Source organism: Camelus dromedarius, chromosome 14 (assembly GCF_036321535.1).
Source record: "Camelus dromedarius isolate mCamDro1 chromosome 14, mCamDro1.pat, whole genome shotgun sequence".
Lineage (NCBI taxonomy): Eukaryota > Metazoa > Chordata > Mammalia > Artiodactyla > Camelidae > Camelus > Camelus dromedarius.
In genome coordinates, this window is record NC_087449.1 from 47443894 (window position 1) to 47458219 (window position 14326).

The window sequence follows — 14326 nt, forward strand, 5'->3', positions numbered from 1 at the left end:
CCTTGGGCACCACGGACCCCCGGCCATTGGTTCTGACCACCCACATATCTAGATGTGCCTCCCTTCACTTTCGGTGGAAAGCACTGTCTTTTGGAGTGTGTTGCGCTTTCTTCGTCACCATAGGGACAGGGGTAAGGATCCCCTTCCCGTCTCTTCCCTCTGTAGCCAACAGCAAATTACGGCTGCAAGCACACGGGCTGGTTTTGAATCAGCAGGGGAGGCTGGAACTCAGGAAAGAGAGGGCAAAAGCCTTTTGCCTCCATAACTCAGACAGTAAACTGTTCACTGGGATTTAAGTTTGCTTGTTTCTGGGGGGCCTTGAAGGCCCATGTGGGATGCCTCTCCTGCTCAGTCCTCCCAGGGAGAGAGGGCACTGGCGGGTGTGAGCTGCTCACGGCTGGACTTGTAACTTCCTGGATGGCTCCTGAGCCTGATTTTAGGCTGTCTGATTAAAGGGGAGGCAGCAGGGTTTGCTCCACACGTCAGGGGCTGTTGTTCGGTGGGTGGCCTTCGCCATGGTCTCTCCTCTCCCGTCCAGCCGCATCCTCTTCCGTCAGCCTTCTGCTCTGCTCGCCGGGCGGTGTCAGTACTGAATGACAGGGCAGGAGGAGGCAGGAAACTGGTGTGCATCTTTAATGGGCTACAAGGTGGTGTGTGGTTCCCATGCGGTGGTGGGAAGCGACTTTAGGCTGGGGATGGTGGGTGTGCAAGCTTGAGTAGGCAAGACCTAAAGACGTGGGTGCTCAGCCCAGAAATCCTCAGCAGGGATGGATCACGGCAAGGCTGGCTTACCAACAGATGGCCAGCAAGTACCGCCCAGGGCTGACATCCTCATCTCAGAGCAAAGCCTACTCCCTCCCTCCCTCTCCTAGGGCTCCTGGAAGCCCCAGCTATCTCCTTCCTCCCCACTGCTGGCGAATTACCAAGGCTCCAGAAGGCAGGGGGTTACACTGCTTTTGCAGACGGCACTTCCATCTTATTACCCAACCCTGAAGGGTCCTGGACTGGGGGGAATGATGATGTTGCTAAGTTTAGAATATGAACGCTTTGGAGGTAGAGGCTTGGCAAGGAAGGGGATGGGATTAAGGGACAAGCATCCAGTGGGAGTGACTGCACTCGTCACCACACAACCAAAAGGGTACCCAGTCTCTGCCTTGAGACCCCCAGGTTCCCTTGGCTAGCCACAGCCTAGAGTACCTGGAGATTTGAACAGGATCTACACCAGGTTTCTAACTGTAGAAATGAGCTTCAAACTCGGGTCTGACGTGAGACTAAGTAAGTCTAAAATGGGACTCCCCACTGCCTGACTTCCATCCACTCAGCTGCATCCTCACTGGTCCCCAGGCCAGGAATCCCCTGCCCCCTCTCCCCATGCCCTGCTTTCCCATGAGCCCTGGCGAGTCTTCCTCTGCCACCTCCATTCCCGTTACCTCATGTCCATCCCCACCACCAGGTTCTTGTTGTCCGTTACCTGGATGATCACAGAACTCCCTAGCTCATCTCGCAGTGACCGGCCTCCCCCTGAGCAATCCAGATCTCACCATGCCCTTCCCCACTCTGAACTCTTTATTGACCGGCCTCCCCCTGAGCAATCCAGATCTCACCATGCCCTTCCCCACTCTGAACTCTTTAGTGACTTCCCCTCATCTTTAGGATCAGACTCAAACTCCTGTAAAGTCTGACGCCCGAAACCTCACCTTCATTCCTCCGTGTCTCTCCCTGACCTGCTCTCCTGTTCTGGCACGCTGGACAACTTACAGTTCTGTTTCCATGTTGCCTCACTCCCCATGTCCACCTGTCTGTTGAAATGCCATTTCTCTGTTACCATGTGTCTAAATCCTACTATTTCAGACAGTTCATGTTAAATGCCACCCCCTCCAGGCAGCCTTCCGTGCTTCTCTCAGCAATATGGCGTGCAACTTCTCTCTGAATCTCCCTGTAGCTGCATCTTTCATCACCTCCTCATTGTGGTTCCACAGTTTGTTTCCATGGTTCACATCTTCACTTGACTGGTAACTCCTTGAGAACACTGGAATGGTCATATCTGACATCTGACATTGGCATCTTCAGGGATATCCAAAGAGAGTCTTGTATACAGTTGGTGTTCAATCAGTGCTTGTTGTGTACCTGTACAGGAATGAGTGTGTGAGTGAGTGATAGAGCACGTTGCTCATATTGTGAGACTTTGAGTGGGTGGGAGGGAAATGAGATAATTCAGGGATGGTTGCTCCAGACTCCCTGTCATCCTTCGTCTACAGGTGGTTGTTGGGATCATGGGGTGGATGAGGGCTTGATTGGAACTCCTCTGGCCAGACCGTCTGCCTGGCCGCAGCGCCTGGTGTGAGGGGACTCACAGCATCTCAAGCACCATGAACTGCTGAGGCCTGAGGCTTTCCACCTTCTCCACTGGAGATGGGAGAAAACTGTGTATCCGCCGCCCTCTGACCAAGCTTCTCCTTTAGCCGAGATGACTGTGCACATGATTTTTAAAAACAGGACACTGGTATTGGCAAAAGTGAGGGTGTCACACCACCTGCCAGAACCACCGCAGGTGCCACCCCGGTGCACTTGGCTGGTGGCATTGGCTGTTGGCACTGGCTGGGGGATGCTCTGGTTACGGCTTACTCTGTGTTGGGCATGTCTATTGGGAAGCGGTATCTCAGCAGAAATATCTATGTTTGAGCTAAAGTCCCTGCTTTGAACTTCAGACCGCAGATTTCTCTTACATTCTTTACCGTTTCTGACCACGCATCCACCTTTTGTTTAACTTTCTTTGAGTCATTTCTCCATGGGGGTGGAGGTTGGGGGGATCATCTCATCTAGAGTCGCCATCAGCAGATCGGAAGCACAGGGTGGGGAGGTCACCAGGGGCCATGGACTGTCCACCCCTGGCCGCTGGTGTTGGGTAAGGGAATGGGGTGGTTGTTGGTTTGGGGTGCCTGCCTCTTAGCCCACATGCTCTTGATGAATTTCACTTGGACTTTGCCCCCAAAGGAATTTGTCAAAAGCAGCTCCCCACTTGCACATTCGGGAGACCCGAGCCCCAGAGACCCCAGCAGCCCAGCCCTGCAGGCCCCAGCAGAGCCGGGCCTCTTTCTGTCTCTGCGTCCACCTCCCACCCTGAGACACTGCCCCGGCTGGTGCCCTTCTGTGATTCTCCATCTCTGTGTGTGCTGTTTTTTGCCTTGTAGTAACTCAGGTTGGTGTGTCCCAAGGGCATAATATGTGTCCAGACCCTGGCATACCTGAAAGGGGCAAAAGACTAGGCTCGGATTTCAGGTAAGATCTGTTCGGGGGTGTTCTTGTTGCAAGGAGGGTGGGGTGGCCTGGCTGGGGGGAAGCAGGGACTGACCTTCCTGGAGGCGGACTGGAAAGGACGGTGTAGATGCAGGAACACTTTCTGGAGGAGAGCTGTGGCCTTTAACATTCTTTCCTGGTCTAGTCCTGGGAATAGTGGCCACACCTTAAGGGGAAGGGGAGGGCTGTAGACTGCCAGTGTCACCCAGCAGACCTGTACCCAGGGTACAAAGGCCTGCCTTCCTCAGTAATGATGTGCCAGCAGGCAGCTTACACCTCTAGGGCTCTGAGATGGTGCATTTTGTAAAGTTTCTAACTACCAAGGCATCCTCCCATAATCCTCCAATTTCATTAAAGTGTATGGGTGTCATCCACCCCCCTTAGCTGTCCTAAATGATACTTATCTCAGAGGATTGCTGTTTGCTCACAAAGTCACCTTTTCAGTCAATCCTAAAACCATTAAATGGTCAAAAAAAGAAAAAGAAAAAGGAATAAGAAGAGCAGTTGGAAGGATGCAGAACCTTACTGTGGAGGTTTTAAGTGATGCAACAGTGGAGCAGAGACTAAGGGCCCGAGGAGAAGTCAAGTTCAGCGTGGTACTTCCTTGGGGAACTAGGAAGGCCTCGGGGCGGGACCTGGCAGGCCCGCGGCTTGGGCTCACAGACACACCTTGTCTCCCAGGTTAGGATCCAGCGTCCAGTTCACCTGCAACGAGGGCTATGATCTGCAAGGGTCCAAACGGATCACCTGTATGAAAGTCAGCGACATTTTTGCGGCCTGGAGTGACCACAGGCCGGTCTGCCGAGGTGAGGGCGCCCCTGGAGAGGGCGGCTGGCCAGAAAGCCGGGCTGGGCGTGGAGGACGGAGCCCCGCTCCTGGTGCAGAGGTCCAGGCTCTCATCCAGGCTAGCTCACCACACTTTCCCTGCTCCCCAGGCCTCAGATCTGCATTCATTACTAATTCACTCAGCGCATTCATTTAGCACCTCCTCTGTATCCAGGCCTATGGAGGATCAGGAGACACAGGTGGGGAAGAGGGGCGTGGCCCCTGCCCGTCCTGGACCTGACAGTCTAACTGGGGAGTCACAAATGAGCAGGTTGCTAGCCCACTGCACGAAGGTATTACAGCCACAGCTAGGTAGGAAGGGCCATCACCTTGTATAATGTTACCTTGAATCCTTCCACCATAGGGCACAGACATCCTAAACCCCGCCATCTCAAAGCCCTTGTTTCTTTCCACAGACTTGATAATAAACAGACCTGTCACTTCTGAGAGAATGCTTTCAGCTGTACGGGAGTAACGTGGACCACGGCCTCAAAAGGCTTCTCTGTGGGATTCTTCTAACCCCACACCTGGACATCTTGTTCTCAGGGGCCCTGCCACCCACACTGCCAGGTGTCAGAAGGACCAAGGGTGGGCTGGCCAAGTCCCCATCCCCCAGATAATCTTACAATATCAGACCCGAGTGTATTTCTTCATCAGAACAGGACAGCAGCTGCTTCTATGGTAGAGAAGCCCCTGGCCTTGTCCACTAGGGCATCACCAGACAGCTTTTCATTTCCCACACTGTCTGCATCTCTCTTCTTCTGTTCTTTGCATACATGACCAGGACTCACAGTTCTTGGTGCAAGAGAAAGGAATCACTCTAGTGTGTTAATACAGATAACAGTTGATCTTTGGAGTGCCTCTTTGGAAAAGAAAGGATCGGCCCACTAAACTTACCTTCTGGGTCGTTCCAGTTTAAGAAGGAAATTCTTGGCCTCTCTCTGGGCATGTTCATCCAGATGAAATTCATGCAGAGTAAGAAGGATCTAGCTGAGATAAGAACCTAGATCACGTCTATGCTGAGAAAGGGACAAGTTAGAGCTGAGACCCACTCCCTTTTTTTAATGTGTTATAAGCCCCCTGGAAGAGGGTCATGAAAATCTCTCTCAAATAAGCCTTGGATTTATTCATTCTCCCTCAACTTTGAGGTGGCCACGATCCACAACTTATAATGTACTTTGCGTCCCCACTGATTTTAGCTATATTATTTCAGAGATTCCACTTAGCTAATACATTTTTTTAATCAAACACAAGAAGAATTCTTGGGTATAATTCTCCACTTTGCCACCAGCTGGCCGTGGACAATTTGGCAAGCCTCCTATTTCCCCTGGGCTTGTTTTCTTGCTTCTAAATGTAGATCATGGTTCCTACCCTACCCATCTTGTGTTAACGTGAAGGTCAAGAGGAGTTGTGGACGTGGAAACGCGTTATGAGTTAGGAAGTGTTAGACAAGAAAACAAACATCCTTGTGCTAGAATGTAAGCTCTCTAGGGCAAGGACTTCTGTTTTCTTCACTGCCTAGGGTACAGCCAGGCACATAGTAGGTACTCAGGAACACATGTTGAATGGATGGTTGAATAAATCAATCATTGGCTAGCATAGCGCTCCATTTCCGGGGAGTCACGACACCAACTGAATGGACAGGCGTGGAATTATCAAGCCTGAGGATCAAGGGACCCTTGGCCAGTCTGTCATTTCAAAATTCCTTTTGAAGAGTCAGAACAAGATGCCTTTTGGCAGTGGTGGGATCTGACCTTTCCCCAAGACCTTTTCATTGGAGGCAGGCTGTTCTCTTAGCAATGATGGTTGTTCACATGAATAAGCCCAGAGCGTGGAAGGGCTGGTGTTTCAGAAGAAAGTTCGCAGTCAAATAACGTGCTCATCTTTTTCTCCAGACACGTTGTGTGCCCCCATCAGGCGCCCCTAGTCATTCTGACCCACTGGACTCTCCAGTCTCTGCCTCACTGTCGACTGAGCATTGGGCTGAGCATTTCCACATCCATTCCCATCCCATCCTCTGCCCCAGGAGGTCGGGGGAAATCATGGAAACAGAGCCAGGCAGAACTGGGTTCAAATCCAACTATCACCACTTTTTAGCTGGGTGTCCTTGGGCCCATCTCTTCACCTCTCCAAATCTCTTTCCTTCAGCTGAAAGATAGTGATCAGAGAACATTGCTTTACGGCATTACTGCGAGACCTAGAGGCAGTGGACATGAAAATGCTCACTTAGAAATGATCCCAGCTTTCCTGTGAGACTCTTGTGCACGCATGTTTGGTTTAAACTACTGAGCACCGTCAGGAGACAGCGTGCCCAACCCTTGGCACACACGCTCAGCCTCTAGTGGCCCCAGATCCCTTAGAAGCCTGTTTCCTCACTGTCCCATCCAATAACATAGCAACTGAGCGCTCTGGGAGGTGCAGGGACCTTGATCTAGAGCCCAGCTCTGCCACCTGCTAGCTTGCTGGCCCTGGGATGGTTCCTTCATTGTTTTTAGCCACGGGGCCCTCATTTATGAACTGGGAAAACAAAACCTCCAGTTCTTAGTAATTACAAAATTTCAACAAGCCATTTTATAGAAAGTGACCGGCACCAGCTGTGGTGGCGAGGGGGTTCACCTTCCTGCCCCCTCTCTCTCCTTCTTTCTCTCCCAAGGTCATTGTGAGGGAGGAAGAGAGAAGCCAAGGTTCCCATGTTTGAATTTGGATGATCTGTCCTGGGCTTCCCTGAAGATCAAGGGCTGAGATCGATACTAAATTCAAGGATCCTTTTATTTTGGCAGATTTGAAAGTCTTTCTTTTAAAAATCTCTTTGTTTTAATTAGTCAGAGTTATATTTCTAATTGTGATTTTTTAAAAGGAGAGTTTAAGTGAACCTCCTTCTAAGAGTAGAAAGGGACAAAACTCTTTGAATTCCACGATAGCTCCACGAGTAAGCAGGTTACCAAATGATCACATTCTGGAAGATTAACCACCACACATTGTGGTATTATTTTCCTTCTAATGCATTTAAAATAAGATTTGATTTTACATATTCATTTTCCACACAATTAATTCTACTAAAACATGGGGCCCAGCAAATGATAGGTTCTCAACGCATGTTTGAGGACAACCTGAATGAATCAGTGATTGAAATGAATGAACAGTATGGGACCACGCCCTCATTCTGGAATGGGAAATTAGGTAGTCACAGGCCTTTTTTTTCCCTTGCCCTCCCACCAGAAGAAATAAGCTTCTAATTGGACTACTAGAAAATCGTGATCATTCAAGAGATTGAGGACAACATGAAACACCATTATGCAGTTATACTGATTCTGTTCAGCCTCAGATACAGGCAGGGTAGTATAACGTAGGTCTTGTCCAACCTACTCTCTGTGTGGAGCCCAGTGTTTTAAAATGAGCTTTTACAGAAGCTCTATAAATAAACCAGATGCAATGGAACGTCTCTCAATGAAGCAGGGGCAAGGGATTTGGAGTTACCCCCTCCTCACCACTTCCAGGAGCCCCTCAGCCACTTCCATGGAACCCCTGAGGCTCTGGGGAACATTGTTTGCAAACCACTGAGGGAGTGAAGAGGACCACATTGACAGCCAGGAGATCTGGTTTCTTGTGACCACAAATTACTGTTGACAGAGGATAGGGATGGAGTACCAGCCCCAGATGAAATACAGTGACTGAGTCACAGAGGAGATAATCGACTGAAAACCATACGTTATTTTTTCCCCTAGAATAGAAGCTTTTTTTGGTAAATAGAACACCAGACTCAGGACTCAGAGACCTAGTTCAAGTTCCAACCTGGCTATTAACATCCCATCTGGCACAGGGCACATTACAGAAATGCTCTGAATCTTCTCCCTCACTCTCCTAAGGAAGGAGTGAAATGTGGGAAATATTGCACAAACCCACTGAACTCAAGGCCGTGAAAATTACAGGTGGCTGTCTTCCTTCTCCGTGATCAGCTTCCTGGGCATGCCCCTGAAATATGAATGTTGTTCAGAGGTCTGTCTTCACCCCCCACTTCTCTGTTCTCACTCCTTCCCCTCCTCCCTGCTTCCCTCTCCCCGACCCCCACCCCTCCCCCGCTGCCACCCCTACCTTCCTCTCCTCTGTGCTGATTCTCCCCGGGTGACAGGTGACGTACTGACCTCAAGAGAACACATGCCCCATGGCTCCCTGAGTCCTCTACCTTATACATATGTACTAATGATAAATCTCCCATTTATTAAGCTATTTATACTTGTATAAAGCATTCTAGTAAGCATTTTTCATAATTTCTTTTTGTTTGTTTTTTGGGGGGAGGGGGTAATTATGTTTATTTGTTTGTTTGTTTTATTTATTATGGAGGGACTGGGGATTGAACCCAGGACCTTGTGCATGCTAAGCATTGCGCTCTGCCACTAAAGCTATACCCTCTCCCCATTTTTCATAATTTCTTTACAAGGAAGGTGGTCATATCCACATTCTATGTTTAGCTCAAGTTGTTTTGGTGCCAGAACTGGCTGTAGGTCCAAATGGTGTCTCCCCAAAGTGTCCTGGGATACTGACCGTGTCGTGTGCTGTAGTGCTGTCCAGAGGAGGACTGAGAGTGGCCGTAGAGCTTAGGCGGGGAAGGTCCTGGAAAATCTGAAAGTGATCTAGCAGAGAATTTGATGGGAAAAGGCAAACAGAGAAACATAAACATGTGTTTATTCATTTATGCAGTCACTGTCTGAGCATCTCCCATTTTGCCAGCCCACGTGGGTTGCAGCAATGAGCTATCCATCTGTTGGTGGGGTCCCAGGGGCTGGCTGCTCAGGGGGAAGTCTGTCTGTCCGCAGACCTCCTGACCTTACCCCGACAGCAGAGGGAAAAAAGTCGCTGACGCTCCATTCTGAATCTATTTTTAGCTCCTCCATGCTAACTAGCTGCAGATTGTAATATTTTAATTAAACCCCTCTAAGCCCTTAAAGTGGTAAATGCCTTTTTGACCTGTTCTCTCTAATTACCTTCAGCACGTTTCAACAGACCGCAAATACCATCTAATTCTTGGAAACAAGTGCAGGATAAATTGAGTCTGAAGCTGAGGGCTGTTGGCAGCAAAACCGAACTCTCCAGAAGAGGTGTGAGATGGTGCTGGTAGAGATTTGTAAGGATTCCCTGCAGGGCTAGGGTTCTGAATCCACAGGCTCTCTTTGCAAAGGTGGGCTGGGATCATGGTTCTGGTTTTGATTATCTTATTCTAATTTGCTTAGTAAATGTTGTTATTCTCAAGTGCAGTCATGGAGGGTGGGAGAAATCCTATAAAGAAACTTTCAGAAAGGTAGAATAAAGATCATTGGCGTTGGGAAATCTTAGGCATAGTGAGATGGAATGAACATGGCAATCAGAATCTGACAGTCCCAGCTCCCCTTTGTTGAATACTGATGATGTCCCAGGTCCTGGGTGAGCCTTCATATCCAATATCTCATAGCATTTCATCCTCACCATGCCTCAGTGAAGCAATATCACTAGTCCCATTTTACAGATGAAGGAGAATCAGAGAGGAAGTTTTATAACTTACCCAGACTTAAACAACCAATGAGTAAATTTAAAACCCAGAATGCTAAGCTAGTAGACCCCACAGCATGGTCTCCTCACCATGTTGATCCACCTTCAGGCCCAGTTGTATCAAGCACAGTCTGTGAGTGTAACTGTTTCTTAGCACAGAGTTAGAGGAGCAGTCAGATGCACAGGAGGGGAATGGTGCAGAGGGTTCCCCTAGGGCTTTGTTCCAACTTGATTCAACATTTGAGCTCAGGATGAGGAGGAAAATTCTTCAGGTGCAGAATGGGGGTGAGCCACAAGAAGAAACTTCTTCACTGGGGGGTGATGAGATAGGAGAGAAGAGGAGCAATTCCCACCCACTGGTCTCTTGCAGATAACCCCCCAACAACATTTGCTCCTCTTAGTTGTAACTGTTTTCACACCTATTCCCTCCACTTGGTGGTGGCCCTTCAGAGAAGAGGGACTGTGTCTTAGACATTATTCTCTCCCCACACTCCGCCTGGCCTGTAAGAGGCACTCAATAAATTTGGGAATGAATGAGTGTAGGCATGAGCATGTGAAATCAGAAGAGATTAATTACTTCCTGGAGCTGGGGAGCCTCCTTCCCAGACCCTCCTGGGCAGGGTTTCCAGGGAAAGGTTTATCACGGCACTGTCTGCACACAGAGGGGAGTTCTAGAATATTTTGCCTTGTCAGAGGAGGCCAGGTTTGACACCACTTTCATTTTACATACTTAGTCTTGTTGCGTTTGCTCACTATTTCTTTACTGTTAGGCACTTTGCCTACAATTAGGATAAATTGCCATGTGGGCAGCAACAGAACAGGCTCATAGAACTCTTTATTAAAATAGCTGAGCGCCAACATTGAAGAATGAAGTGTCTGGAACTGAAGAACACGTTTTTAAAGAAGGCAAACACCTAGGTACCATGTAGCACCTTAACTGTTATCAATCACTACTTAATCTAATTAGTTCAGAAGCTATTTTAAAGCGCTTAATTAGATTAAGCTGTGATTGATAACACTTTATATCTACTTGAGTAGAGCACTTCTAATTCACCTTGAATCTTTATGCTTCCAGTTAAAAGCCTGTTTCGGGCATGTGCTGAGTGTGGGGAAGAGGTGGGGAAGTACCTGATTGGCACGGATGTCACTCTGGGTGCCTGGCACTGGGCGGAGCCAGGGGCCTCGGCAGAGTCCTTGGGCACAGACATTCTGATACCTAGTTGGGCGGTCTTGACAAGGACATGCTGAGATGCTCCTGCAGGAGGCCTGAGAGCAAGTGGGGAAACAGGTCAACAGTGCGTGAGGTGGGCAGCTTAGTAGGCTCGTAGGTGCCTGGGGCCCAACTAGCTTTAGGTCGACATGAGTAGGGCTAGCCCACACCTTCTTGGTAGAGATGAGCTGCTGGATCACAGTGGAATCAGGGCAGGGGGGCTTGCTTAGCCTGACTGTGGAAGTTCATCACTGCCTAGAGAGCTGTGGGTCAGGGCATGTGTTGCCTATCCATACCCTAGGGCTCAAGGAGCTTTGACTTCCTTTGAGCCTGCTGAGAACTAGGGGCAAAGGAAATAGGAAGTAGGTTACGTGTGGGGTGGGACTGTGCAGACTTCCATCTCCTCTGGGATGGTGGTGGGAGGTGGGGATGGGAACTGGATCTAGTCTAAACTAAAATGCTTGTCTTTCTTCTCCTCTCTGTAGCCCGCATGTGTGATGCCCACCTCCGAGGCCCCTCGGGCATCATCACCTCCCCCAATTTCCCCATCCAGTACGACAACAACGCACACTGTGTGTGGATCATCACAGCACTCAACCCCTCCAAGGTAAGGCTCTTGGGGAGGATGGAGAGTGTCTCATGGGCAGGACTGGGTTGGGGACAGTTGTTCTATGAGGGATTTCAAGCCCAGAACTTGGTTGTGGTAGATTCTCTGCAGACAGTGATTAAAATTTGTTTTTATTAAATAGCAAGTAGATAAGACACATATCTGTAAAATATAAGATATAAAGAACATCAATACAACAAACACCTGGGTAGCCATCTCTCAGCTCAAGGAAAATTAAACAGCAGTTATCTTAGTGACATGTGTCCCTCACTAACCTCACTGCATTTTCTATCCCTCACGTAACTATTACCTCAATTGTGTACTTTCTTATTCCTCTGCTTTTTTTTATAGTCAGCACATAGGTGTGTAGCCCCCTAAAATACAATGTTTAGTATGCCAGCATTTGAACTTCATATAAATGTAATCATGTTGTATATAGTCTTAATGAGTTTCACTCAAAATTATGTCCTTAAGATTTATCTGTGTTGTTGTGTGCCACTTTGCACTGCTGTCTACATCTTTTCACATCTTATTTCCCATTTAGTGGGTTTTTTCCTGTGAAGTACCGTTGTTCTCTTATAAAGTTTGCAAGTATCTTGCCAACATCCACAAAATAATCTGTTGTGATCTTTATTTTAATTACACCAAAACTACAGATAAGTTGGAGAAAAACTGATATCTTTGTGATACTGAGTCTTCTAGTCCATGAATATGGTATATCTTTATTTACTTAGGGCTTCTTTAATGTCTTTCAATAAACTTGTGTAATTTTTTTTCCATTACAGATCTTGTGTATTTCTTGATATTTTTATTCCTAGATATCTTATAAATATATAAGATATTGTTGCCTTTATGAATCATATCTTTTAAAATTTTATTTTCCACCTGTTTCTTGCATAGTGGTTAGAAATGCAATTAATTTTTATACTTTGATTTTTGTATATAACAACTATTCTGAATTAATTTATCTGTGAATTCTTTGGGGTTTTCTACATAAAGACAATCATCATCTGCAGAGAATGTTGGTTTTGTTTCTTCCTTTTCAATTCTTATACCTTTTCTTCAACCTTTTTCTTGCCTCAGTGTTCTGGCTAGAATCTCCGGTATAATGTCAAATAATTGTGATGAGGGTGGGTACTTTGGCCATTGATGTTAAACAGAATGTTTTACTTCTTTGCCATTAAGTAGATTGTTTGCTGAAGTCTTTCTTTTAATTTATAGTTTCTTCCTAATCCTGGTTTGCAAGAGCTTTTATTGGGAATGAATGTTGGGTTTTATTGAGCACCTTACTATTGATATAATCATATGATTTTCTCCCTTATTCTCCTGTGTGGTGAATTTTTCTAATGTTAAACTAACTTTGCATTCCTGGGATCAGCCCAACCTGGTCATTTAGTATTATCATTTTTAAACATGCCTATATTTGATTTGTTAATATTTTGTATAGTAATTTGCTTCTAGTTTGTAATACACACACAAACACCCTTGCTAGATTTTTGTGTCAAGATATTGGTAGCCTCATAAAATGATTTGGAGAGTGTTTCCTCTCTTTCTATCCTATGTAGTTATTAGTGGAAGATTGAAATAAATTTTGCCTTAAAAATTTGGTGAAACTTTCAGCAAAACTATCTGGGTCTGGTATTCCTTTGTTGGAAGAGTTTTAAACTATAGATATAATACCACTAATGACTAAAGAATTATTTAGATTATATTTTTTCTTGAGTCCATTTTACTAAATTTGCTAATTTATTGGTTACAAAGATGTACATATTATCTCTTATTATATCTTTATTTCCTTTTTCATGTCTAATTTTGTATCTTTTTTTAATCAATATTGCCAGACATTTCACATTTTGTTATTTTTCTAAAGGATTAATTTTGATTTTTTTTAATTAAAATACTTCTTTTAATATATTTATTTTCTATTTCATCAATTTCTGCTCTCATCTGTATTTCTTCTCTTCTATTATATTTGTGTTTATTCTGTTATTCTTTTGATGCTGAATTTGTTATTGTTCAATCTTACTTAACCATCTAAGGCTATAAATTTCCCTCTAAGAACTATGTGGCTGCATTTCCACAGGTTTTGATGTGTAGTATTTCTGCTGGAGTTTACTTCTGAATATTTTCCAGTTTCCATTGCTCTTTTACCTTTCAACTATGAGTTATTTAGAAATATTTCTTAATTTTCAAACAAATGATTTTTTCCAACTATCTTTTTTTTTTTTTTTACTGATTCTAAAGCTTGTGGTCAGAGAACATTGTCTGAGTTGAATCATTTGAAATTTGTTGAGAAGTGCTTTTGAGCCAGAAATGGTCATTTTTCATATATATTCTGGGTGTACTTGAAAAAATAAACTATTTTCTTAGTTTTTGCATTCTAATATGTCCATTACATCAAGCATGTTAATTATGCTTGTGTCTTTTTTATCTCCATTGATTCTGTCTTCTTGATTGGTCAACTACAGAGGAAGGCATATTAAAATCTCCCACTGTGATGGTGGGTTTGTCTATTATTCCTTGAAGTTCTGTCAATTTTTTGCTTTATATATTTTGAGACTGTGTTATTGGAGCATACAAGTTGAGAATTATGCATCTTTATGGCGAATTGAACTTTTTCAAAAATAATTGTGTAATGACTCTCTTTATTTTTAGTAGTTTTTGACCTTAAAGCTTCCCCCACCCCAGCTATTATATTAGCTTTCTGTTGGTTTTTGTCTGATAAATCTTTTCTATTCTCTTGCTTAAAACCTTTCTGCTTTTTTATGCTTCATATATGTTTTGTGTATAGCTGGATTTTTTTTAAATCCACTCTGAAAATCTGTCTTTTTTAACTAGAAAAGTTAGGCCATTTAAATTATACA

General features: G+C 45.6%; 1 protein-coding gene across 1 annotated transcript in view; it reads left to right on the forward strand.

The window, feature by feature from the left end:
- The window catches only part of CSMD2 (CUB and Sushi multiple domains 2), a 575319-nt gene that overhangs the window by 289106 nt on the left and 271887 nt on the right, over positions 1–14326 (forward strand). Inside the window, exons 8-10 of the mRNA XM_064493786.1 lie at positions 3192–3279; positions 3979–4103; positions 11341–11462. Of these exons, the coding sequence (XP_064349856.1) occupies positions 3192–3279; positions 3979–4103; positions 11341–11462 (335 nt within the window). The remainder of the gene's footprint in view (positions 1–3191; positions 3280–3978; positions 4104–11340; positions 11463–14326) is intronic.